This window comes from Hippoglossus hippoglossus, chromosome 8 (assembly GCF_009819705.1).
Source record: "Hippoglossus hippoglossus isolate fHipHip1 chromosome 8, fHipHip1.pri, whole genome shotgun sequence".
In the NCBI taxonomy this organism is placed as follows: domain Eukaryota; kingdom Metazoa; phylum Chordata; class Actinopteri; order Pleuronectiformes; family Pleuronectidae; genus Hippoglossus; species Hippoglossus hippoglossus.
Window position 1 is genome coordinate 17,338,291 of NC_047158.1, and position 25,163 is coordinate 17,363,453.

A 25,163-nucleotide genomic window follows, 5' to 3' on the forward strand; every position below is an offset into this window, starting at 1 on the left:
GACCCGAAGTGCCTCTACGAGCTGCCGCTGCCACGATTCGAGCTTCCCCCTTACTGATTCTTCTGGAATTGGGGGTGTGACATTACATTATCAGCATGTTAGCATTTAAACGGGGAAAGTTCTTGTGGAGAAACAAGAGGAGCAGCTGACGCATGTGACTTCACTGGAGTTGAGTGTGTTTCAGAGGGAGCTACAATCAGGTGGGACAGACCCGTGAGTTGTAATTGAGCAGCGTTGACTTCTGTCTCCTGAGGGGACACGGGACACAGACCCAAACATGAACGTGTTGACGAGGTGCGTTCTTCAGGGAACCACCCGACCGTTTTATTGGAGACATGGAGAAACCAGTAAAGAGCTGGTTTCTGGGTCTGCAGCCGCTCTGCTGTGTGGACTCAGGAGCAAATCAAGTAAGTGACTGAACTAATATTCGAGAAAAGTCAGAAAAGTCTTAGAATTTGCTTTTGTACATTTTCCAGTCTTTGGGCACTTCAGTTAAATACGACTCTATCTCCTCTTTAACGCAGGGAAATCGGACTAAATGTCAATTCTTCCAAGACATAGATATAAACTTGATTTCTTTAGATTGAAAAGAATATATCGCTGCTCGTTAAACGTTATTTTTACCACAGAGACGCAGCGTTTACTTGCTCCAAACACCGCAGGGCCATTTGCAAAAACAAATCCTCTTGCCAAACTCACGGGGTCATGAACTGGAACTAGGTTGGGGGGTGCAGAAGATAGTGATGATCATGTGGGTGACGGCGGTGGTGGAGAAACTGTGACCTGAGCTGTGCGTAATTGGGCCAAAACCGGTGCGCATTCAGCGCGCAAGGCGCAGGATCATCCGGCACAACAGCCGAACTTTTTTCTCAGCGTGAAAACTAACATCCAACCAACATGTAGCCCACAGCACAGCACGGACAGACTCCGAGTTAAATGTCATCAGGACTTTTCCGGGCAGGTCACGTGTGTGTAATTGATCGCATGCTGTCATTCATTAGCTCGTGCGTCGTGTTGCTGCTGATCTTTGCGTAACTCACCAAAATATCTGACGTGCCTGTTCCACTCTGTGTGTGTGTGTTTCTCTGCAGTAAATTGTGTGAATATGCATCAACATCTCTATATTCGTCTTTATCTATATTGTGCTTTGTGTGAGGCTGGTGCTGCTGATCAGCTGCTGTTCTGTCCCACCAGGTTGTCCAGATGTCAGGGAGCAGACCCTCATCGCTGTGAAGCCCGATGGAGTCCACCGACGTCTTGTAGGACAAATAATGCAGCGGTTTGAGCAGCGAGGCTTCAAGCTGGTTGGTCTGAAGATGTTACAGGTACAAAAGTCTGAGGGGACCACTTGGGTTGTGTTTGTGTAAAGTGCAACATCTGACATGTGTGTGTTGTGAAGGTGTCTGATGATCTCCTGGCTCAGCACTACTGTCATCTGAGGACAAAGCCCTTCTACCCCAGTCTGCAAGATTACATGACCTCAGGGCCCGTGGTCGCCATGGTGAGGGCATCATTTCTATCATTTCTACTTTTGTATTCGGTTGACGGACGTGAAAGTTTCGTTAAAGCAAATGATTCACACCTAGTGCAGAATGTTGCAAGAAAAAAAACCTGCTACACTTCTTCTGTTTTATGTGCATTCTCAGGTGTGGGAAGGGCACAACGTCATCCAGACCTCACGCATCATGGTGGGACACACTAACCCAGCTGAGGCCCAGGCCGGCACAGTCAGAGGAGACTTCAGCATTCATGTCAGCAGGTAACCTGATGTGTTTTTAAGCTTCACGGTTGGGTAATAACTTCATGACACAGCCACTTTCCAGATATTGAAGCTGTTGCATGTGTAGTCTTCTTTTTGTCCGTCTTGGAGTAATGATGTATGTTGGTCCTTTATAGGAACGTGGTCCATGCCAGTGACTCCCGGGAGGGGGCAGAGAGGGAGATCCAGCTGTGGTTTCAGGGTAAAGAGCTTCTGAACTGGGAAAGCTGTGACCAGACCTTCACCTGCGAGCCGTGAAGACAGAGCGGAAAGCAAAGAGAATCACTCGTGATACCTCAAAACAATTCAGTGTTCATGCCCAAAAAAAATAAATGCACTAACTCTATAGTCACAAAGATTTATTTTATAAAATAGATGAGAAATTTTTACTAATTACTTTAAAATTCAAGCTATGCACTAAGCTTAACTATTTTAATTGCACGAGACTCAAAGTAAAATCAGGATGTATCTCACAGTCACCGAAACACTATTGTCTTTCTGACCAGTAGTTATAATTTGCTTTATAATAGACATTGAATCCCCAAATCCTAGTGGATAGTAATCTAAACAGTAATGATCTACAGTTTGGAGAAGTAGAGCCTTGCTGTGGAGGAATAGAGAGTAAATTGTAATATTCTTTGTATTTTTATTTAACAAATGATATCTGATATGTTTGTGTTTAGGGTATTAAATATAGGAGTATTAAGTGTAATTATAAAGAGCAATTTATTGAACTTTTAACTTGAATCTTGTCCTCAAATTGTGATTATTCTTGACTATAAGTTTAATGAAATAAATGTATGTAAATAAAAATCGATAAGTGAAACCACCATGGAGCAGAATATGAATAAATAGGTGAACAGCAGAGAGTAAAACAATGTCAGGAATCGTGTATTTACACTGGAACAGTTAACCTCAGGTGAATGTTATTGGTTGAGATGTACACACACACAGACACAGACAGACAGACAGACAGACAGACAGCATCTGCGGTGTCACTTTTTTAAATCCCTTAAAGAGCTGAAAAATGACTTGAGCTTTCATTTTGCACTCAGTGTCAACTGTGAAATAAATAATTCATAATAGAATTCTTCACATACATTTTTTATTATATATTTTAATCATACAACACAGCTGTTATACAAAAATATATATATTGTTTAAGCTGCCACATCCACAGCAACGTATCCCTTATATCCCTCTTATACATGCTGATCTGATGTGTGCCACAATGCAACATTTTGAATCTCATAGACTGAAATTGTGTATTTATGACGTACAATAATTTCAATGTGTATTTGTCTGCAGCAAGCAACATTGTATCAATGCAGGTTGACGTTAATGCAATAAAAACTGTGATTCACTCAGACTGTTCATGCCCTGAGTTACTTTTTGAATCTCACTGAAGTAGTCTGGTCCCAACACAGTCATGAATTCCCTCAGTGGCTCGGTTCGGTAAATGCCACTCGTCGATTCTCCAACTGGGTTCACAGCAGGTCTGTCTTCTCTATGAGGGACCGTCCTGAGCTGCTTGCTGGTAGTGTATTTCCACTTTACCTCGACTCCCAGCGTCCATGCCACTGTCTTAAAGGTAACAGAAGAAACTGGAGCCACACCAACGGCAGGTCACACCAACAACCCTGCGAATAATAGACAACCTGCTGTTCTCCCTCAAAGCCACAGCTGCACCTTACAACCCTCACACTGTTTCTACCTTAAACTGAACTGAAGTTACGAAAATCGTAAAGCTTTCAGTCAGACGGGCGAATGAAATCTATCTTTTGCATCTGAAATCCAGTAGTGTCAGAATAAGCTTGGTGTAAATTGTATTTCACACGTTTTCACTGCTGGAATTATTAGTTTCTTCTTCAATCTCACTGTGAGTAATGGCTGGATACTGTAGAACTGTATGCATCTGTACTTTATATTATATATTTCACTAAATACCAAACAAAAATAAGTATACTGTCGAGGAGTTTAAAGCTCGTCTCAATATTAGAGTATTAGTAAGACAGTTTTACTTTGAACACAGCTCGTTCATGTCCATGAATCTTTGGCACAGAAGAGACTCAACAACACGCACGATTAAAACGTGCCTCTGTGCCACCAGCTGTACGAGCACCACCACGTGTACGTCCACTGATGTTTGATGCCGCAACTGTATCGGCGGATGTGGACGGGCTCATTCAAAATGCACCACCCTCCGATTTCACACCGATCTTCTGCTTTTGCTTCTCCATCACCGCCTCCAGTTCCGTGGCTTTGTGCACATCCTGAGAACGAAAGAGAGAAATTTAATTTGAATTGTCAACCAGTGTCTGTACGGTAAAGGTCAAATGAATAACACACTGTTTGTGATATTCCTTTGACGTCAGACCAAGAACAACGAAGGCTCTGACCTTTAACCTGTTATGTATTTACGACTTATTGTGTATTTAGGAGTTGTAAACAGGAGGGTAAATAAACTTTAGTCAATTTAGATCAATGGCAGCATGCTGAAATGATGTAAGTCTATCAGTCGAGGCTGAACAAACAAGTGGCTCAGGACACATCGACCCAAGCTTAACCACACACACACACACACACACACACACACACACACAGTTCACCTAGAATAACACTAGACAAACCTCGAGAAGCGTCTTCTGCACCATTATCTGGCTGTAGACTCTTGCACCATCCTCCGGTGCCACTAGGCGGAGCTCCTCCTTGTTCAGAGTGAAAAGCTGCGCTCCAGTTAAAATGCCCAGACCCCGAATCGTCCTGACGGAGGAGAAAGAAGCAACAGAATCACTGCTGGGGTCTGATCACTTCTCATTGTCAAAACATCACCAATTTGAATAATAATGTCGCGAAGAAAGAATCCAGCTACTAAAACTAGAAGATTGGCATCAATTTTGAAATTACAAATTTTAGATTCTCCTTTTATTAAGATCCACTTTTTGTTTGTTGCACTTAATGCTGCAAACGTCCAGCTCACTGTATTTTTGCTTTGTTCATTATTGACATGTGAGGGCGCTGTTGTGCAGATCAGCAGCAAGTGTAATGCAACGTACTGGTTATAAATAAACATATCAGCACTTGAATGTCCAATAACCTTCATAAATCTCACTCCCCCTTTAGACCAATAAAATCTGATTTGCTGGTCCATTTCACATCTGGATAATTCTAATTTCACAAAAACCTTCGGTGAAACAAAGGCATAGGTTTGATTGATTTTGATACACAACCAATGTTGGACGTGATATTTCTCATAATTAATGATCTCAAGGACAGGATATGTGGCCTTGTGCTGAATCGGCCTCCAGGTGAATCTGTCCGAGCTGGAGACGTCTCCTGTGGGGGTGGGGGGGGGACGACACTCACTGTTGATTGAAGCCCTTAGCGGTGAGCCAGGCCTCCACCTCAGCAGGGGGTGAGCGGTAGTTCAGGGAAGTGGAAGTGTCCGGGGTGCGAGGGGCCACCGGCGGACGGACAGACTCTTTCCTCCCAGCCAGCCGCTGCAGAAGCTCATCGTTTATTATCAGGACTGCAAAGACACACAAAACTTCATACACATGCAATACATACAGCAGCAAGGTGTCATTTACGGCATCATACACAATACGTTGGGTCAAAATGTCACATTTCTCCACTGCGAAATTTGTTTAAAATAATTATATATATTATAAACAGGCCTTCTTTATATTTGTACCCTACACATGACGTCCGTTACCTCTGTCACTTTCTTCTCCGCTCTGTGGGCGCGTCGTTGGGCTTGCAGCATTAGGACTGGTCCCATCCGGGCTGGATGGAGGAAATGAGAAGTAGTTTGCTGGAGGGGAAAGTGCAATCTGTGGAAGAACAGGGATGGAATAAAAACCGTCAAACGGGTTAAAAACACACAGCGTGTGAGGTGTTTCAGGCATTGAACCGTGAGAGTAGTGTTGTGTGTGTACTTGTACCCTTGACTCTCTGCGGACCAGTGGATTGTCCCTCCCCGTGTTGTTCAGAGCAGACAGAGGCTCCAGGATGTTGTGGGGAACAAATCCTATCTGGTCGAAGCGATTCCGACATTTCCACCATCGCTTCGCCGACTCTACTACCTAAAGAGAGGAGGTCTCACAAATCAGCTGAGGTTTGTGGCATATTCCAAGAATATATATTATATATAATATAATGACCTCCACCAAGAAGTTACCCCAAGATTTCACAAGAACTACTACTGGGATTGTTGTGAAACACAGATTGAAGGATGGCATATGGGCAAAGGAAGTATCCATTAACATTTTGGTGTGGATCCGGATCAGAGGGTGGATCCAGAATTTTCTTTAACTTTCTTTAACTTTATGAGATAGGAGATTTTCCAATATTGATTTATCAGAGAATATTTCATGGATCTTTAGGGGCCTGATATGAGTGTTTGTCCAAATCAAAATCCGGACCTAGTGAATTTAAATGTGGTTTCATTAGGGGACTGTTGGGCCCTTAGTGCCATTCTACTGGTGTGAGTGTTCACCTCCAGGGTTTCTCCCTGTAGCACAGACAGTTCGGTGCTGTTTCTGGCCACAAAGTCGTAGCTGCAGCAGTAAAACCTCTCTCCCTCTGGTGGGAGCCCGTTGCCATCTCTGAAACGAAAATGGAGTCAAATATCAGTAATTTGAATCTGATGAGAGACACATAAATGAGGGATATTATAAGTCAACAGTGTTAATTACAGCCATTTGGAGTTTGACTGACATTGTGCAGTACATTATTACATACAGTATATTATGTAACTATGCCTCGCTCTGTCTACAGACTCACACTTCATCAGTGCCTTCACCGGCGCCCTCCGATGCTTGTCGAGCTGGTTTCTGCAGAGTTTGTGGCTGATTCCTTTCCCTGAGGGCATCCTGCTTGTGCTGCAACGCGATGGGATCTTCCAGAGGCTGCCCAGCTGAGTCGTAGGCCTGCGACTGCCATCCGTCCAGGAAGACGGGCGAATACGGACCAGCCGACACATCAAGGTGCGAACTGGGAAAAAGGGGGAAAGAGCGTTTGATTAGCCCCACACAACACAGTCTCAAACCCACATTTACACACAGAGACATAAACACACAGACCATGAGGAAGTCCAGTTAGACCCCAATGAAGTCCAGAGTTCCTTTTCCCCTCCAGCCAGATGCTCCTGGAGCAGTGAAACGGCACCGCTGGTCATAGCAGGACCGACCACGGATGCAGCTAGGGCTGGGCCTCCAGTGGTTTTCACCATCTGTGAAGGAGAAGGTTACCAGCATCGGTTTCACAGAAAGAAAAAACACTAAATCAAATACTAGAGAGACTCACTAGTCTGAGAGGCAGAAAGATGTGATGCAGCAGGTCGGAGGCATCGGGCTGTGAGATGGACGACTTGAGACGGTCCTAAACACACAAAGACACTTTCATTTTCATTTCCAGTGGAGTTACGCAGTGTTAAGTTACAAATGACTAGTGTAATCTCACCAGCAGACTGAGGGAGTACTTGATTTTCTGAAAGACGTCCAAGAAGTCTTCCTCTGATGGAGGAGACGCTTTCATGGTCAACAAATCATCTGCACACAGGAGAGTACAAGCAACACAACTTAATTAAGTGTACTTCTACACTTCTACACACCACACTCACTGTTATTGTCACGTGCATATGATATACTGTGGTTTTCAGGTTTTTAAACAACCTATGTTCGGAAAGTAAAAATATAATGGAAAATAAGATAAAAAGAGAAGAATACTAGAAACTTCCACTACTGATGATGACTCATTAGTGTTGAGTCTGACTGCTTGTTTTGGTGAGTAATCTCCTATAAGACAAAGCCAATGATAATGACATATAATTGCGTTCATGCATTCATTGCCGTCAGTCTGAAATCAAATTTATTCTCAAGCAGGATGCAAAGTAGTTTTAAGAAAAACGCTTATCTCCTATTCTCACCACTGGGTACATCCTTCCACCAAGTTTCATAGTAATCTGTTGAGTAGTTTTTGTGAAATCCTGCAAATAAACAAATACACACGCTGATGAAAACTTATTCTTTTTAATATTATGCTAGTTGTGCTCTGAATCTTCCAGAATCGACTCGGCCCCAGCTTCAGTCATTCCATATTTCTTAAGAATGCTTGTTGTAGGCAAGGATTGGTCTGAATTACCAGAGGGGGTTTTCCCCAGCCTGCCTGTTTATACTGTGCCAATATTCGGCCTTCCGTTTCCTGCTCCTACTTTCCTTCTGTAGCCTGCATCTCTCTTAACCTTCCTTTATGAAACTATGACAACCACAGTTAGTTGGTAGGATCCTCTCACCATCGGGTCCCGTCTTCTTCTTGCTCTTCCTTGACTTCTTCCTCCTTTGGTCGAGAACACTCTGGGCCTCGGCCGTCTGCTGCAGCCGCCCCATGAATCTCTCCACGTCGTCAAAGCAGTGGTTCAGAATCTCCTGATAAAGACGCAAACTGTTTTATCCTCGATGCAACTCATAGCAGTTTTCTTTTGAATAACGTAAACACACCCCAACGATTTAAAAAGCCACAAGTTGACACTAACATGAAAGTTACACACATCCATACATTCAGTCTGCAAATTAATGCTCTAACCCAGAGGTAAAATAAGTAATCCTATAGTTTGTAATCTGTGATTTGTAAGATCTGTAATGCTTTTTAATGTTTAATGTTTAAAATCAATATTGATTAATATACAAACTTCTTAAATTTTGGTCATTAGAGTAACACCACATCTGCATTAACATAATATAAGAGCTAATAAAAGAGCTTTACCACAAACTGAGCAAACAACTTAGATTTCTACAACTTAGATTAGATCAGCTCTTCTAGGACCAATGGGAGTGGTTCCTTTAAACGTCACTAATCACACAGTAGACAAGTTTAAAAAGATGTGTTACAATACGATGGGATTTTCTCTCTTTTCCTTTAGTAAAATTCATATCATCTATATGCTGAAGCAATTTTTTCAACGGCAAACTCTTATGTCAGCTGCTATGTCCTCTCTCTCTCGTGTACAGACAATAGGGGAAGTGCTGAGGTGCTGTATGAGGGCTACTGTCATAAACCTGATGGGACTACATACTTCACTGAGATTCTCTGCACAGGAGATGATCTCATTTTACTTTAAGATAATGACACTTCCTTACAATGGGTCTGTCTGTCTCTCTCTCTCTCCATTCATATATATAAGAATAACTAATCTATAACTAAATCGTTTATGCGAGTACATACCACTTCTCTCTCTGCATTCTGTTGAGTTGTATGATTTGAGTCCTCGTGGGCACCATTCTCTGAGCGGAGGGAGAACAAAGAAGTTACTAAAACGAAAATGAACACATTTACAAAAACACCCAGGCTGCCGCAGTGAGCTACGAGGTAGTATCCAGAAATCCACAGTACATGGTCATGCACATTGATCAGATGAGTGTACCTACCAGAAACTGTGTAGATGGACAGGCTGCCGGGAGGAGGCCGCTCTCCTGGAGGCATCATGACCCGGAGGCCTGAGCTCTTTCTCGGGGCCACCCGAGGTGGTGCAGACATCTGGTGTGTGCAGGTGCAAAGAGGAAAATCAAGCATATACAGACACACATCCATGGAGGCAAACACAGATGACATTTTGGGCAAAGCCTACAGCCTGCACAGCCCATCACAGGGCGGACATATAGAGACAAACATCCAAACAGTATGTAGATCATTTACACTCACACACACACACGTGGACAATTTAAAGTCTACAATCACCCTAAGCTGCATGTCTTTGGACTGTGGGAAGGAGGAAACCCACCCAGACACAGAGGGAACATCCAAACTCCACACAGAAGTGTCAGATTTAAAAAACACAGATCCTTCTTGTTGTTAGGGAACACTTCTAACCACTGTACCGCTCTACCGCCTGACAGAATCAACACAGGTAATAATGTGTAGGTAATAAAATAAAACCTTTTTGGAGAAATGTTTGCCAACATACCAACTTTTATGTGGCATCTAATTTCTTGTTGCCTAATTGTTGTATCAGCCCGCTGTAATTATCAGGACATTATCTCATTAGCAGTTAATGTGAAACACTTAGCTCAGCTTCACCTGAATATCGTATATTGAAAATAAGACGAGCGAGGGCTTGATAGTGACACATTCCACACGCTGATCGTAAGAATGCAGTATTCTCACATGCTCCTGCATTTAAGTGACAGATGCAAACAGTATGACAGGAAAAACCACTGTCACCAGGTGCGTGGTATGCAGGTGACACAACCACCAAAACTTGATGGAGAAACTCTTTAAGCCGAACATAAAACCCACAGAGTTTGTGCTGTGCAAACACATCTCAGCTCTTTCCCCTCATCTTCCTGCCTTTTTTTCCATCCTGTCATTTCTTCTCCTCCAACATGTGGATAGAGCAGAAAATAAAATGCAGACTTTTTCACGCGTTAACAAATTATAATCAATTGCACAGACAAAGTCATTCATGCAATTGCAAGTGATTGGATGTTCTAATGTGTGAAGATGAAGTAATGCTTATTGAGAAGTCTCCACGTATTAATGACATGAAGCGGCTGTCCTTCACACGACAGGTGCACCGCCTCTCTCTCTCTCTCTCTCCCTCCCTCTCTCCCTCTCTATCTCTCTCTCTGTCTCTAACAAACACACACACAGAGATACACAAACACACACACCCACACACAGTTTACACAGAGTTAAGTCCTGAAATCTCGATCCATCACTGTACCTTCTGGTGCTGTTTGAGTGTTTAACTCCAAGGGACAGAAACCAATCCTCGTGCTGAGTTGTATGTGCTCTGATCTGAGCTGTTTACATGCGTACGTCCCACCTTCCAGAGATATGCAGGAACAAGAAAAACAAGTTTGGCTTTCCTTAGGCAGTTAATCTGTCTCGCTGCTTTCACTCTCCTCTGACTGTCTCATGCACCTATGAGGGCTGCGGCCCTCCTCTCTCTTTGCATCTCTGTGGGGCCTCTCCTTCCTGTGACCTGCGACAGGTGTTTCTCTCAGCAGCTGCCTGTGGCTTGTGCCAAGGGGCTAATGGAATCTGCAGCACATGCCAGCGCAGAAATGTCATGCAGTCTCCACCTCCACACATTCAGTGACGTCGAGTTTCGTTTGAGACATACTAACAAAAGTGGTGAAAAATGTTATGAGTAAAGGACAATGAAAAGGAAATGAATCATTTATTAATTCTTTGGATTTTTCTCAAAGGAGAAATGATATTAGTTCTGTGAGCTGAACTAAATAAGCACTTGGTGACTGCTGCTTTGAAACTTGCTATTTAAATAAACTTTAAAACAATTTTTTTAATGTTCTTTCTTACAAGAACTTTTCTTTGTGACTGTGCAGACACTAACTAAACATGTATTCATTGTGAAACTAGAATGGCACCAACCTCCACTATGGCCCATCAGATCCCCTATGAAACCACATTTAGATACACTAGATATCTGTTTGTATTTGGATCTGCACCAAATTGCTCAGACTCATAAATATTAGTACCCAAAACATGTGTGATTTTTCTCTGAGAAATTGACAACCCTAAGATAAAAACATCATATTGCAATGTTAAAGAGAGTGAAGAAACATTCCTGGATCCAACTCCTGATCCTGATCCACACCAAAATGTTAATAGATTCTTCCCTGACTCATATCGCAGCCGTCCACCATGTTTCATGGGTTCTGTCCAGTAGTTTATGTGTAAATCCTGCGAACAAACAGACAAACATAACGTCCTTGTTGGAGGTAATAATTTATAATAAATATCTAAATCTTTTACAGTTATTAATATACAGTTATAGTTCTATAGCTCTGCATACTGTCATATAACGATAGCATATAACAAGATCAGAGGAAATAGTTTAACTCTGAAACATTAGAATCAATGAAATAAAGTGAAGTGAATGAAACATGTATTAATTCAAATAAATAACAGGTTTTGGCAAACAACAGTGTTTTCATTGTGATTTTTCCTTTTTACTGTATTCTCCTGTAAACAAGAAGAAATTTAAAGTATGCAGGATATGACACGAGGAAAGAGTGAGCTGCTGGTGAACAGTGACACCTACTGGTCATGGCAGGTCAGACCCCCCGCAGCTCCACTCATGCTTGACTCAGTTGCGGCACAGTTTTAAAAACAAATAGCTGCTCATAGTCTTATGGATGATGATACAGGAACGTGTAGGAGAGAAATGTTTGAGCTTTCTTCTGACGAAATAATGAACTGATGAGGTGCATATTTCCTCTCTATGGAGGCCGCCATTTTTGTATTTACAGTAGCCCAAACTGGACAAATTAAACACCTTTTGAGTTTTTATGACAACTGAAGGCTGCCACAGGTTCTCTTGTCATGTTTGGAAGAGGAGGGTGAGGTGAGGGGTGTTCAGCTGCAACATGCAACCTCACCACTAGATGTCACTAACTTCCACACCCTGAACCTTTCAATGAATCTAATGCTCTTTACTCTTGACATGATTGACATGACTCTGATCTCCAACAGGTTTCATCTCAGGAGCTTTCAGTTGATCTCCACAGTTACTGCCATCAGTAGTTTATCCATTTGATTTGTAGACGGGCAGTTAGTTGAGCCCACATCCCAACCGCAGAGGGGACGTACACATACTGCCCTTTTCACCAGTTGGTGGAAAAGTGAACGTTTTTTAAAAGCATTTAAAACATTTTACCCGTCAGTAGATGATAAATAATATTGATTAATTTCTATGTTATTTGGGCATCAAATCTTTAAATCTTGGCATAAAAATCAACCCGCTTGGATATCTCTCTCCAAAAGTGAATTTCTGAAATTAATCATGAATTTCCCGTCACTTTAACTGCTCTTAAATGTCGACTGTGAAAGAATCTCGTCTGCCACAGGAACACGGAGACACATACTGTAGTTAATTGCTTCCTAAATTCTCACATTTGACCAAGTAGTTTGGGTCATAGCAAATTATTTCCACTAGACGGAGCCGGGACCTTCCAAATAGTCAGTGGACACAGCAGCTTGTTTTTCAAGACAGTATCGTCCACTGTTTGTTCAACTCGGGGAGGATTTTATGAGACAGTGCAATTTCTTAAATAGTAAAATAGAGTTAATAGGAGGTTTAAAAGCTTTATTATGTGCTTTACAGTAATAATATTCACAATCATAAATATGGAAGAGTTTAGACTTCAGTTTTTCATGATGACTCTTGTAAATGAAATGACTTCACACGGTTTTTACTTCACTGTATTTGACAGCTACTTTGCAGATTATTGATTTTACACACCACATATGGTGGCCCATGACAAGACAGACAGAACATTAAACTACTGCATGGGACCACTCTGATAGTGGGTCTTGTTTTTACATTTAGCTTTTGTACTTTTAATGAGTTAATTTGGTGCAAATTAAGGCGCAGAGTGAGTAAAAAGCAAGTAGTATTCATAACAACATAACATCAATATCCATGTTCGCCTAGCATGCATAGAGAGCTAACCACAGACATTCATCTGCACATGTTTCTTATTGTTTGTTTTTCAACTGTTTCCTATTGTTTGCCCTGTATTTTTCATTTTTAACCAATAAAGCACACATTGTAACTTGTTTTTTGAAAGATGCTATATAAATTAAGTTTATTATTATGAATATTAACTACACAACTTGACTTCAGACTCTTAGCTCATTTATAGATATTCTGCAAATAGCAGTGTATAGGCCTGTTTAACTGCAGTAAAGAGCAGAGAGCAGTGTGACCACACAGATACACATCATTTAGACTGCTGGGGGAACTCCCATCATTCACTGAGGACTTCTCCCCCCTTTCTCTTTCTCTCTCTCTTTCTCTCTCTCTCTAGCTCTCTCGCTCACATTTCTGCAGGTATCTCCAGAGCTGCAGGATTCTACTCAACAACAATAGCAAATATCATTATTATTGTTATTATTAATACTATTACGACTGTTCCTGGTCTTTCTCACCTCTTCTCTGCCCTCTTTTCCACCCTCCTCACCTCTTTCCCCCCTTTGTCCAGGCGGATATGTCATGTTTGCTGGTTGTGGGAACTGTTGGGTTTCTCAGGAATTAAAGTGGCTTGAGATTACACATGGTACAAATTGGCAAATGCAAATAAAACAGGACTGAATGAGTGAGTTGACTGTTTTCCCACAGGCTGCAGCTCAGTGCACAGGGGCCGGCCAGGGACAGGGGCCGGACAGGGACACACATCACATCACATCCAGCAGTGTGTATTTATGTTGTCCAGGGGAAGGGCAGCTCAGCCCCTCCACTTCTCCCATTGGCTCCAGCTTCTCCTTCACTTCTTCTTGGGCTGTCGACAGCAGGGTCTTGTTCCAACAACCCGAAACGTGGCCACGAGTGGTGAGAAAACAACTTGATACAGACAAAGTGCAAAGTGTTTTTTTTTGTTTTTTTATTCCAGTCATATTATTGTCAAAACCAAAAAGGGAAGAGTTTAAAAGTAGCGAGGGAAGCCACACCAGCTACTGGAAACTGGAGCCTGCAGCGCCCTGTCAGCATGGTAAGTGTTGATCCGCCTTCACACTCCGTTAACGTGACTCCACGAGCACCAGTGTCTCACTATTGTCCGCGTCTCGCTTCTGACCGTCTTTGTTTTTTGGGGTTGAACAGTTTGTTCCATAAACTCCTCTGTGCGTAATGACGCGTCGTGCCTGTGCCATGACTCCGGAGAATCTCCCCTGTGCAGCAGAGTGCATTGTGTTCACAGCAGTAAACATGCAGCTCCATGTGTTCGGTGACGGATATGTTCCAGCACACATGTGTTCCAGCACATATCTGTCACCGAACATGCGTTTTCAGAGCCAAACTGTCAACATGTGGCTTAAGAAATATACTTTCTACCTGTTTAATACGTGATAAAGTGGGACTTATATCAAGATAAACATTCTTATGTAATTTAATGATCATGATATCACATATTATATTAAGTTGAGAGACAGATTTTTGCTGCAGAGTGAAGGTTGTGGGTTTTAAACTTTTCTATATATATATATGTTTCATGAGTTTAATAGAGGTGATTAAGATGGGCAGGGTAATGTGGTTAAAAATTATATCAAATATTCAAGTCAGCTGACATCGATATTAATCATGATTTATTTTAAGTTTAAAGAGTGGGCTGTGCTATATGGTCAAAAATGATATCGAGATAAAAAAAATTACATATCAGGCAATATTGATAATTATCACGTTTTTCACTCCTGAGTGAAGTTTGTGGTTTTAAACTCTTCTTTATGTTATATTTCAATTTTTCCAAATCTGAGGTGGATCAGTTATTTCTCATACCTCCTCAATGTGCTTGCATATAGGCTTCTGCAGACATCAACCACAGTGAAGTGGGCAAAATCACTGCGACTGACAGATACTCTCGTTATGTAATACTATGAGGTGTCGAGTGTGTATTTGCTAATATATGTTTGCCTGTGTAGGGTGTTGGCCCTTTTTCTGACCTGAAAACATGGCAAGGCAGGTGTCGAAAAGTGAGAAAATCAACAGCTGATTATAAACTACAGCTCCTGTTCTGCAGCTTCTTCCCAGCTGTGATTTATTTCACCCAGAATGCCTTGTTGGTATTTTGTCCTGTGTAATCCACTGTAGTATTCTGTGTTACGCACAGCAGCAGAACCCGAGAGCTGCTTATTTTCACAACATAAAAGGTTGACAAGACATTTTATTTGGGTTTAGGCTCTCGTTTCGCTCCTGTTTCGCTCACATGCCAGCGCTGCCACATGATCCTCGGCCTGCAGCAGCTCGCTCCGACGGAAGTTGGGAAAGTGTGGAAAGTTAGTGAATGCCCTGATGAGTGGGATTGTTGACTTTACTCGACTGGGAGTGTTGGAGAGATGTTACTCGGTCCTGAGTTGGCCCGTTGCCAAAGATACATTTATAAAAAGGGTTTTAAAAAATGACTCTGCCTCCTTTTCAAACATGTCGACATGTATGAGAGGAGCTGTATCCTGGCTGTTTGTGGAGGGTTGTGTCAGTAAACTAACACAAATCGTATGTGCTGCTGAAGTCGTTAACCCTCATGTGTAGACATGTAGAAAAGTCTTGTTTATCCGAAGTATGTGTGACAATAATTTATTCCCACCTCATGCTTGTATATGTAAGTATCTCATCTGTTTTTGCTTCTTTTGAACACCCTCTAATGAACACTTTAAAATGAATTGTATCCATTTAGGAAAATCCTTGAGATGCATTGTGAGTCCACAGTTTAACTGCAGTAATCAAATTTGTGTAAGTCTTATGGAGCAGTAAATGTCAATCTTGATCTTGGCTCTTTGTGTTTTGATGCTCAATGCAGAGAAAACCTGAATGAGGAACTAACAGACTTCTAGTTAAGTCTAAGAAATATACAGGAAAAATTCACATTGTAATTTAATGCAACACAAGAGCAGTTTTCTTTTATAGCGACTGTAGAGGGGCACAGTAGTTAAGGAGAAAAAATGCAGGATTTTCCACTTCATTTTAAGTTTAAATGACATTTCATGATTAGGTTTAGAAAATAATATAAAATGTTATTCATGAGAAGGTGTTTTTACAGGTTTTGTTTCACTTGGCTCGCAACCGTTGAATTTCCAGACCGGAGAATCGAGGCCTCACGTCTGAGAAGCTCGAACATGAGCAATTGTTGTTTATTTGCCTAAAAAAATAACATGTAGCATGACTTGATTATCATGAGGCTGCAGTTTTTATTTGGTGCCCAGTTGTCAACAAAGTTAAAATCAATGGTAATTGCCCTTCTCCTGCCCTGTGCACAACCATATCCGCTACGGTCTACCCATGCGCCTCAGTACCACCCACAGTGTGAACCAATACAAACTTAACACCTCCCAGTGGATTCTCACTCTCACCCACACGTCACTGAAGACCCTCACCCTCAGGCCTGTGCAGCGGCGACTTCTCCTTCCTCCCCCCCTCCTCTCTATTTGCACACTCATGTGCACTTATGTCACTCTCTCACACTGCTGTGTGTATGTGTGGAAACCCATTTCTGAAGTCACCTGCACCGTTTGGCCATGTGTCTTGGCCAACCCTGCCGCAATTCTTCTCTGGGTCATGCGCCTCTTGTAATTTTCCATTCTCATCGCAGGCACATAGAAATAATCCAGGCCGGGTCATGTTCTAAAGCCAGTTTGGCTCAAGCTAAGTCATTTTGGATCCGGCCCACTCATCGTAGACTCTTTTCACTTGGGTTTGGATTCAGCTGTGGCTAATGAGCAGGAGTGGGTCGTCCACTAACCAGTAGGTCGGTGGTTTTAACCCCGGCTCCTTCAGTCTGCATTCCTATGTGTCCATCGAGTGGGGAAGATACTGGACCCCACATTTTCCCCTGACAGCTGTGTGTGTGTGTGTGTGTGTGTGTGTGTGTGTGTGTGTGTGTGTGTGTGTGTGTGTGTGTGTGTGTGTGTGTGTGTGTGTGTGTGTGTGTGTGTGTGTGTGTGTGTGTGTGTGTGTGTGTGTGTGTGTGTGTGTGTGTGTGTGTGTGAGAGATTTAAAAAAATAATAAAAAAAGCACTGCAAATGTGTGCGTGATTGGTTGAATGTGACTGTGAAACACTTTTAGTTTGAAAAACGATATATAGATACACTCTCTTTACCCCTTGACTGTTTCAGATTCAGCAGATCCACGTCTGATCACAGCCCTCATCATACACACATCTGAATGTTGTGTTTGGTTTTCTACTGAGCGTTTATCCTCCATGTTTATCTATGAAACTGAAGTGCAGCACGAGTTACAGCACATGTGTGTCACAGTTGTGTTTTCACACGGCAGGTCAGAGGTGGAGGTCTGATTTTAGCACGCACCGTGACACTATAGCAGAAAAGTACAACGGTGGCCCCCCTTCCTGTTCCCTCCTCGAGACTGTCAGTGGTCTGTGGCCCCCTCGTGCACCTCAGAACACGTTTACTGTTGAGGTGCCAGATAAATGATAAAGTGGATGTGGTATCTGCTGGAATGGGAAAGAGGCAAACTCATAGACAATCATTGCTTTCAATTTGGTGAAGCCTGACACACATGAGCTTTGTTTGCAGGGGTTGGTGCAATAGTTTTCCATTGACAATGTTTTTCATTTGCAGCTCTTGCCTAACCCACAGTGTATTTGATTTAATAAAAAAAACGTAATATCAGTTTAACATCAGGGAGGTTTTACTGAAGCTGCTTTTTCTCCAACCAGACGGAAAAACCTTCCCTGGACACCGAGGACAGAGCCTGGCTGGGTGAGGGTCAGTCTGAATCTCAGCTTACACCAGGTCCGGATGCAGTCGCGACCGGTGATGGAGATCGGCCCGCGTGGGACTCGAAGTTCCAGTACGTGTTGGCCCAGGTGGGGTTCAGTGTGGGCTTAGGGAATGTGTGGAGGTTTCCGTACCTGTGCCACCAAAATGGAGGAGGTGAGTGTCTCAGTGGTCACTAGTTTCAACTTTGTACCTGTTTTTAGGGGCATTTAAAAAAAAAAGGGGCAAATATAAGATAACACAAAATAAACTCTCTGCAGTTATTTTTTCGGGTCGTCCATCCCATTCTTGTGAACGCAATATCTCAAGAAGGCCTTGAGGGAATTTCTTCAAATTTGGTACAAACATTCATTTAGACTCAAGGGTGAATTGATTAGATTTGGGTGGTCAAAGGTCAAAAGTCTAGGTCACGGTGAACTCCCAAAACAATTTATTGACCTCTTGAACGTGAAATCTTAAGATTGGCTTGAGGGAATTTCTTCAGATTTGGAACAAATGGTCACTAGGACTCAAAGATGAACTGATTAGATTTCAGTGAATGTAAATGTTTTCATATAAGGTCAAAGTGACCTTATATGAAAACAAATCTTACAACCGCAGTGTTGTATTTCTAGTTTCTTAATTTGTCGTTCTTCGTTTCCTCCAGGGTCCTTCATGCTGTTGTATGTTTTTCTTCTCGTGATTGTGGGAGTTCCACTGTTCTTCATGGAGTTGGCCGCCGGCCAGTGCATCCGACAGGGAAGCATCGGCGTGTGGAAGCACATCTCCCCGAAGCTGGCAGGGATTGGCTACTCCAGCTGCATTGTGAGGACTTTTATATTTATATGCATTTATTTAACTCTTGATTTAGATCTGTCAGAACTATGCTATTCTTCATCCTATAAAAGGCTTCTACAGCCTTCACATAGACTGTATGTAAAGATGGACCACATGTTAGTGGATGAGACGTGGGCCAAAGTAAAATGTCAAAGCACACGTTGAGTACATTTTTCTCAAAGATTTTTCTATAACATTTAATTTATTTATTGTATTATAAATTAGTTCTGATCACACTGGATTTATGTTCAAGTGTTAATTTTCCCAGGAAGTCTGGTTTTGATTAATTATTTGATGCTATCAAAACGGGGTGAAACGTCATTATTAATAGCTGAGATTGACCTTTGCACACGTATATATCGGCCGGACCTCGCTACCGGGGCCCCCCCCCCCACGATTGCTACTGTGCAATTAAGATGGCGGCGTTCATATCTGGGATGTTTTGACTTCATTTCTGGATAGTGGGAGGAAGCTGGGACGTGGTTTCCAGTCTGACCTTTTTTTCTTCTTCAATTTTTGGGTATTTCAAAGATACAGCCATGATCGACTTTAGAATATCAGAATCTGAATATTACAGATTTGAAAATCTTCCTCCGTTTGTCTTATTTACACTACCTTTTTATCGCCTTCCGTCAACAACTTTCTCCTGTGCCGTCATGTGAGAGAGTCTTGGTGCTGCAGTGCTGTTACGTAAGCATTTTCCATACGAACGAGACGAGGCGAACAGATTCAACAAGAACTTTCTATGCACACAAAGCACTCAATGTCACTTACACTTCACATGCACACACACACGCACATATACTCACACAAATGTACACACACGCATGTTCATATTTTTGACCTTGAAAGATGTTTTTTCCAGAATGTACAATATACAAGTCTGCACATACTGTATCATACTGTATATCTCAAGTACTTGCTGCGTAAATATTGAGAATTCACGAAGTAAATCATTCACAAACGCTTTATTCTCCTCGAAGGTCTGTTTCTACGTGGCTCTGTACTACAATGTCATCATTGCGTGGAGCCTGTTCTACTTGGGGAATTCTTTTCAGTTTCCTCTGCCGTGGGAGCAGTGTCCTCTCGATGTAGCCACTAACGACACAGGTACTCGCGTAACGCCGAAATTCAACAAAATGAAGTCACATAGAAAACACTCAAAGGTCATAAAGTTACCATCTTGGTCTTGTCCTCCATCGACAGTGAAAGAATGTGCGGCCAGCTCGCCGACGTCGTATTTCTGGTTCCGGAAAGCCCTCAACATCACAAACTCCATCGACGACTCCGGAGAGTTAAACCCCATCATGACGGGCTGTTTGTTGGCTGCTTGGACCATTGTCTCTCTGGCCATGATCAAGGGCATCAAGTCCTCTGCAAGGGTAACTTAACTTCTCTTCTGGTTTCACCTCTTCCATATCAACAACCAGTTCAAATGTCTGGTAAATATGGTTAAGATAAGGCTGTAACACGTACAGATTTGTTTGGAACTAATCATTTCAAATGTTCTGGCACAAAAATCATCCTCCGCTTCTTTTTCCAAATCTTAGGTGATGTACTTTTCCACAGTCTTTCCCTACGTGGTGCTCTTCATCTTCCTCATCAGAGGGTTGATGTTGGACGGTGCGATTGACGGAATCACCTATATGTTTTACCCTAAAGTAAGTTCATCATATTCTTGTTGTCCTCTTCTCCTTTTTATATGGATTTTGTTTCTTAATTTTGAATTCTAATAAGTTTTCTCATAAACACTGAATGAGACTTGAGACTGATTCCGTGGTCTCTTTCAGCTGGAAATCTGGGGTAGTGTGCAGGTGTGGCGACAGGCGGCCACACAAGTCTTCTTCGCCCTTGGTCTGGGCTACGGCTCCGTCATCGCTTACTCCTCCTACAATCCAATCAACAACAACTGCCACAGGGACGCGCTGATGGTCTCTTGCATCAACTTCATGACATCGGTGCTGGCATCGCTAGTGGTTTTTGTTGTGCTGGGTTTCCGGGCCAAGAACATTGCACTACGCTGCGTGGCTAAGTACGAACGTGTGTGTGAAAATGAATTATTAAGTTCCCTCAGTCCATTATGGCAACATATTTTTGTAGAACTACATTCACATGATGCTAGAAACTACAGAAATCTGTTAGATTGGCAAATGATTGTTGAAAGCAAATATAGCACAAGCATGCAGTAGATAGTAGAAATAGTGAACCCAAGAGGGGAAGGTTCTGTAAGTTCAAATGGTCTTAACAAAGATTCACATTATAGTGGTTTTTTTAATGTTGTCTTTCTCTTATCGTATTTTCTAATTTCACCCTCTTGCAGAAATCTTGGTCTGCTCAGCTCCATGGCGTCACATGGATCTGATGAGCACTGGTGGCCTTGGTTCAACATGTCCGATCCGAGCTCTGTGTCCTTAACGGAGTACAGAGAGTGGTACAGTCACTACAGCCCCACTGTGGGTCCAAACATCACTGACTGCAGTCTGGAGGAGGAGATGAATAAGGTGAGCGGCATTTAACGGATCCTTCGTTGAAAAGTGTGGCGTCGGGAACGATGGACTAACAGGCAGAGGGTCGAAGTGGGAGAGACTCCACATGTCTGAAGAGCAGATGTGTGTAGCCAGTAGCCAGTGGTTGCTATTGTTCGAAATCAAAATCTGGCATGTTTAGGGGACTGATATTTATGAGTGTTATGAATTTTGGTGCAGCTTAATTGAATTTAAGGGGACTGTTCAGCCTTGGCGGTGGTATGCGCTCTGCCATTCTAGTTGAGTGCCATTCGAATTGCTTTTGTAATGTAGTTTATTGCAATTACAGTTTTTCTTCAGTTTGTCTTGTTTGCCAATTTTTCTACTTTCCCTGGTGGGAAACGATGGCCCTCCCACTTTCTTACAGGCCCATCCAAAATATTGTTTCTGCCCGCGCTACTGATTCAGAGAATATAATTAAATCCATGTATTTGCCTTGTATGAATCTCCGCTGTATGAAGAGGGACAGGAAAGAATTTCTTCACATGGTGCTGACACATGGCCTTAAGAAAATCATGAGGCTCGGCCAGAGGTGAACATTTCAATAACACAGTATGTAGGTGGAGTGCTGCGTTTCCCAGGACCCCTGAAGAATCCGGGAGGTGCCGTAAAACATCCAGTCGACAAGAGGAGGAAGACATATGTGACACTGAATCTTGTAGGTCCCCGGGAGAGATGGGAGCAAGCTGTGATATAGGAGTGAAAGGAGAAACTAAAGAAACAGAGGAAGAGGCACTAAACGTCATGGTACCTCACAGTGTTTATTTTATCACAAAATTCTATGTTTTGTGTAGGTTGTACTTGTAGGATACGACTGGGAACATCAAAACCACATTTTCGCTGTCTCTCCTGGTGTGTGGAGCCCCTACGTACTTTCTCAACCATCAGTCGACATTAACAAATTCTCCTTTTGGACGTATTGTCACTATCCTATCCTGTGTGCCTGCAGGGGATTGAAGGGACGGGCCTGGCGTTCATAGCGTTCACTGAGGTGATGGCCCTCTTCCCAGCCAGCCCCTTCTGGTCCACACTGTTCTTCCTCATGCTGCTCAACCTGGGCCTCAGCACCATGTTTGGGACCATGCAGGGAATCCTCACACCTCTCATGGACAATTTCAGCCTCTTGGGGCGCCACAGGACTGCACTCACTGGTAATTCTGCCCCCAACAAATAAACATGTGTTCAAACTTTTCTCTGGATTACAGGCGTTTACAGTATTTGACTTAAATAAATTATCCTGCAGGAATGTAGGATTACATTTAAGACTAATACATTTGGACTATAAAATAATTCTCCTGTGCCGGACCTTGGGCAGGTGACTCAGGACGTTGGGATTGTTGAGACGTAAAGTAAAAGGATTTTGAGCTATCTCCTTAATCCAGAAAAACAGGAGTATTTTGTTCCACGTTAATACAATACACCTCTGTAGAATAGACAGTAAATTTCTTTATTCAGACAACAAAGCCTCACATTGTTCTAACATGTGTCTGACAGTCTTTACAGTTGTATATTATATCACCTAATATAATACTTTTAGTTTTGTACCTTTCCTGTCGTCTAACACTGTCTACATCCTTTGTTTTTCAGTGTCCAGCTGTGCTCTGGGTTTCTTGATAGGAATCTTGTTCACCCAGCGTTCGGGCAACTACTTTGTGACGATGTTTGACGACTACTCGGCCACACTCCCGCTAGTCATCGTAGTCATCTTTGAAACCATCAGTGTGGCCTGGGTTTATGGAACCGATCGGTAGGAAACAATATACATGACAGATGTTCATTTTCTTTGTCTTTGCTGTTTCCTGGTCTTTATTTGTTCTTATTATAAAAACAGATGCATATTTCCTCCACTGCAGTTTCCTGGATGATATTGAGGTCATGCTCAAATGGCGCCCTCCAGTGGTGTACAAGTATCTGTGGAAGTATGTGTGTTTACTGGCGATGGTGGGTCTGCTGGCAGCCAGTTTGCTGCGCATGGTCTTCAAACGTCCCACGTACACCGCCTGGAATCAAAACACAGTAAGTTATTATATGTAAAGACAGCAGTCAAAATAGCATGTTTACAGCATATGTGACTGTTTTATTATGACACCTTTGAAAAATAGCACATAATAATGGTTTGAGTCTTGATTAAAATGTATATTATAACTGGTGTAAGCTCCACAAAGATATAATGACTCTCAAAGTTGATCTCAAATTTGCTTTTATAAATAGTCTAACTAAATAGTTATTGCACTACTAAAGTACTTTGCATTGTGCGTACCTGCTGATGTCTCTCTCTCTCTGATATGCTCTGTCCATCCGTCTCTTCAGGGGTCTGAGATGACTCTGGAGTATCCTGGCTGGGCCCTGGGGATGATCATCATGCTCATTGTCTTGGCCAGCCTGCCCGTGCCAATCGGCTACATCCATTCCACGTGGAAAAGCCGCCAGCTCCGTCACGCTCACTCCGAAGAGGGAGCCGGCCCGGAGGTGCACCGCGAGTTGTACACCAAGTGCAACTCCACCGAGCAGCTGGACTCCAGCTCCCACTGCCGAGCCCCCTCCGAGGAAGACGAGGCTCGTCCCAGGACTGTCTTCCAGCCAATGGGCAGCGAACACTACCGGCTCCTGCCCCAGCAGCAGGAAGATGAGGAGGAGCAAGACACAGGAGTGTGAGCGCAGCTGAGGGAGGAGAGTGGTTCGTTTGTGACAGACACTCATAAACGGACTTTATCAGAGAGAGAGTCTTTGGGTTGTACCCTGTCATCATACTCCAGCAAGCTATGCATTGCTGACAAGCCAAAGTAATTTTATTTATATAAGTGAAGGTACATTACACAGTCAAATCAAGGCTTTTTATTTTCTATATTTGTGAAACGATGACCTCAGCTCCTCCTTGTATATCCCCCCGTTCGTGTTCTGAACCACCCAAGCTGTTCAGAACATAAAAACACTCGTAAATACATGAAACAGGACAAAAGCCGCACTGTTGGTGAAGCAAAGGATTTTATTGTAGTTTTTAGATGAGGACATTTACCAGCTAACAGTCTGTCAAACTAAACTTTTGTCTTGTTCCTGCCAGCCTGATTTCAAGCTGGGTTTTAAACTGACAGAAATATGCTTCATGCGTGAAAACATTCTATCATGAGAAACTGTGATCTCTGTGTGTGTGTGTGTGTGTGTGTGTGTGTGTGTGTTTGTGTGTGTGTGTGCATTTCTTTTGTTAATCACGTTGTTTATAAAATGAGAGATGTTAATATGTCAGTTAAATTTGTATATTTTACTTTGTATTGATATCGTTTTACCTCATATGAGAACAGCAATGTTTTGTGTTGGTCCAGTGTCAGTTGTAGCTGAATAAACCTCTAGATGGCAGCAACCTGACTCGTGACTTTCTGTGATTCACTCAGCTTCACTCAAATCCTCGAAGTCTTCAAAAACCTTTAAAGTTCAACTGATGTTACTTTGTTTTAGAGTAATAAATAAATAATAAACCAATAAAATGTTGGTGAGATGTTTTATTCACAAAGCTGGAGGCCATTTGTGGTTTTGAATTTTCTGTGAATTTGTGCAAAGGATAGGATAATACAAATAAATATTGTTGGGGAGCACAGAAGCAGTTAACCTACACCTTTTATCATTCAAATGCATTACTACATAATCACAGTTCATATATGTTACAGATATTTGCTGCAAGCGGACATTTTCAGTTAAAGCTCTGGAACTTTCCTCAGACACCACGTCTGTTTTTCTATGTATCTGTAAGAATTTGTGGATTTTTAAGGGAAGTTCCATCAATTTTTGTTTCATCAATATCACTTTAATTCTCACA

General features: G+C 42.4%; 3 protein-coding genes and 1 long non-coding RNA gene across 5 annotated transcripts; 2 read left to right on the forward strand and 2 right to left on the reverse strand.

Moving 5' to 3' along the window:
• The first annotated feature begins 91 nt into the window (after window positions 1–91).
• Window positions 92–2,184, forward strand: nme4 (NME/NM23 nucleoside diphosphate kinase 4). The gene is made up of 5 exons (XM_034594126.1): window positions 92–407; window positions 1,195–1,325; window positions 1,400–1,501; window positions 1,647–1,759; window positions 1,897–2,184. The coding sequence occupies exons 1-5, from the start codon at window positions 278–280 to the stop codon at window positions 2,015–2,017; spliced, it is 597 nt and encodes a 198-aa protein (XP_034450017.1). The 5' UTR covers window positions 92–277; the 3' UTR covers window positions 2,018–2,184.
• Window positions 2,185–3,384: 1,200 nt separating this feature from the next.
• On the reverse strand, window positions 3,385–10,779 carry eps8l1a (eps8 like 1a). Of its 2 annotated transcripts, XR_004614740.1 has the most exons (15): window positions 10,482–10,695; window positions 9,187–9,295; window positions 8,984–9,042; window positions 8,055–8,187; window positions 7,223–7,311; window positions 7,067–7,141; window positions 6,844–6,992; window positions 6,545–6,754; window positions 6,258–6,366; window positions 5,704–5,844; window positions 5,475–5,592; window positions 5,126–5,288; window positions 4,390–4,522; window positions 3,781–4,032; window positions 3,385–3,399 (listed from the first exon to the last, which is right to left on the reverse strand). XR_004614740.1 is itself a non-coding variant. In XM_034594059.1 (14 exons), exons 2-14 carry the CDS (start codon window positions 9,293–9,295, stop codon window positions 3,946–3,948), a joined length of 1,575 nt encoding a protein of 524 aa, XP_034449950.1. In that variant the 5' UTR covers window positions 10,482–10,779; the 3' UTR covers window positions 3,603–3,945. The 2 variants fall into 2 exon arrangements, 1 of the variants encoding a protein (XP_034449950.1); XM_034594059.1 differs by lacking the exon at window positions 3,385–3,399 and having other exon boundaries at window positions 3,603–4,032; window positions 10,482–10,779.
• Window positions 10,780–14,083: 3,304 nt separating this feature from the next.
• Window positions 14,084–24,828, forward strand: slc6a16a (solute carrier family 6 member 16a). Its single transcript, XM_034594053.1, has 12 exons — window positions 14,084–14,274; window positions 17,951–18,167; window positions 18,658–18,815; window positions 19,811–19,937; window positions 20,034–20,209; window positions 20,378–20,488; window positions 20,618–20,859; window positions 21,148–21,328; window positions 22,302–22,503; window positions 22,940–23,099; window positions 23,206–23,368; window positions 23,663–24,828. The coding sequence occupies exons 1-12, from the start codon at window positions 14,272–14,274 to the stop codon at window positions 24,005–24,007; spliced, it is 2,085 nt and encodes a 694-aa protein (XP_034449944.1). The 5' UTR covers window positions 14,084–14,271; the 3' UTR covers window positions 24,008–24,828.
• Window positions 22,965–23,800, reverse strand: LOC117766796. Its single transcript, XR_004614748.1, has 2 exons — window positions 23,613–23,800; window positions 22,965–23,352 (listed from the first exon to the last, which is right to left on the reverse strand). It is a non-coding gene; the product is annotated as an uncharacterized LOC117766796 (long non-coding RNA).
• Window positions 24,829–25,163: the final 335 nt, after the last annotated feature.

Bases quoted from the DNA above. Each gene is read 5' to 3' on its own strand.
- eps8l1a (XM_034594059.1), bottom strand. From the start codon at position 9,295: ATGTCTGCACCACCTCGGGTGGCCCCGAGAAAGAGCTCAGGCCTCCGG. The intron at 9,043-9,186 runs GTAGGTACACTC...CCCTCCGCTCAG, and splicing joins GTCCATCTACACAGTTTCTG to AGAATGGTGCCCACGAGGAC. The intron at 4,523-5,125 runs GTGAGTGTCGTC...CTCCTCCGTCAG, and splicing joins GCTAAGGGCTTCAATCAACA to GACGATTCGGGGTCTGGGCA.
- nme4 (XM_034594126.1), top strand. From the start codon at position 278: ATGAACGTGTTGACGAGGTGCGTTCTTCAGGGAACCACCCGACCGTTT. The intron at 408-1,194 runs GTAAGTGACTGA...CTGTCCCACCAG, and splicing joins TGGACTCAGGAGCAAATCAA to GTTGTCCAGATGTCAGGGAG. The intron at 1,326-1,399 runs GTACAAAAGTCT...TGTGTTGTGAAG, and splicing joins TTGGTCTGAAGATGTTACAG to GTGTCTGATGATCTCCTGGC.
- slc6a16a (XM_034594053.1), top strand. The intron at 20,860-21,147 runs GTACGAACGTGT...ACCCTCTTGCAG, and splicing joins GCACTACGCTGCGTGGCTAA to AAATCTTGGTCTGCTCAGCT. The intron at 22,504-22,939 runs GTAATTCTGCCC...TTTGTTTTTCAG, and splicing joins CCACAGGACTGCACTCACTG to TGTCCAGCTGTGCTCTGGGT.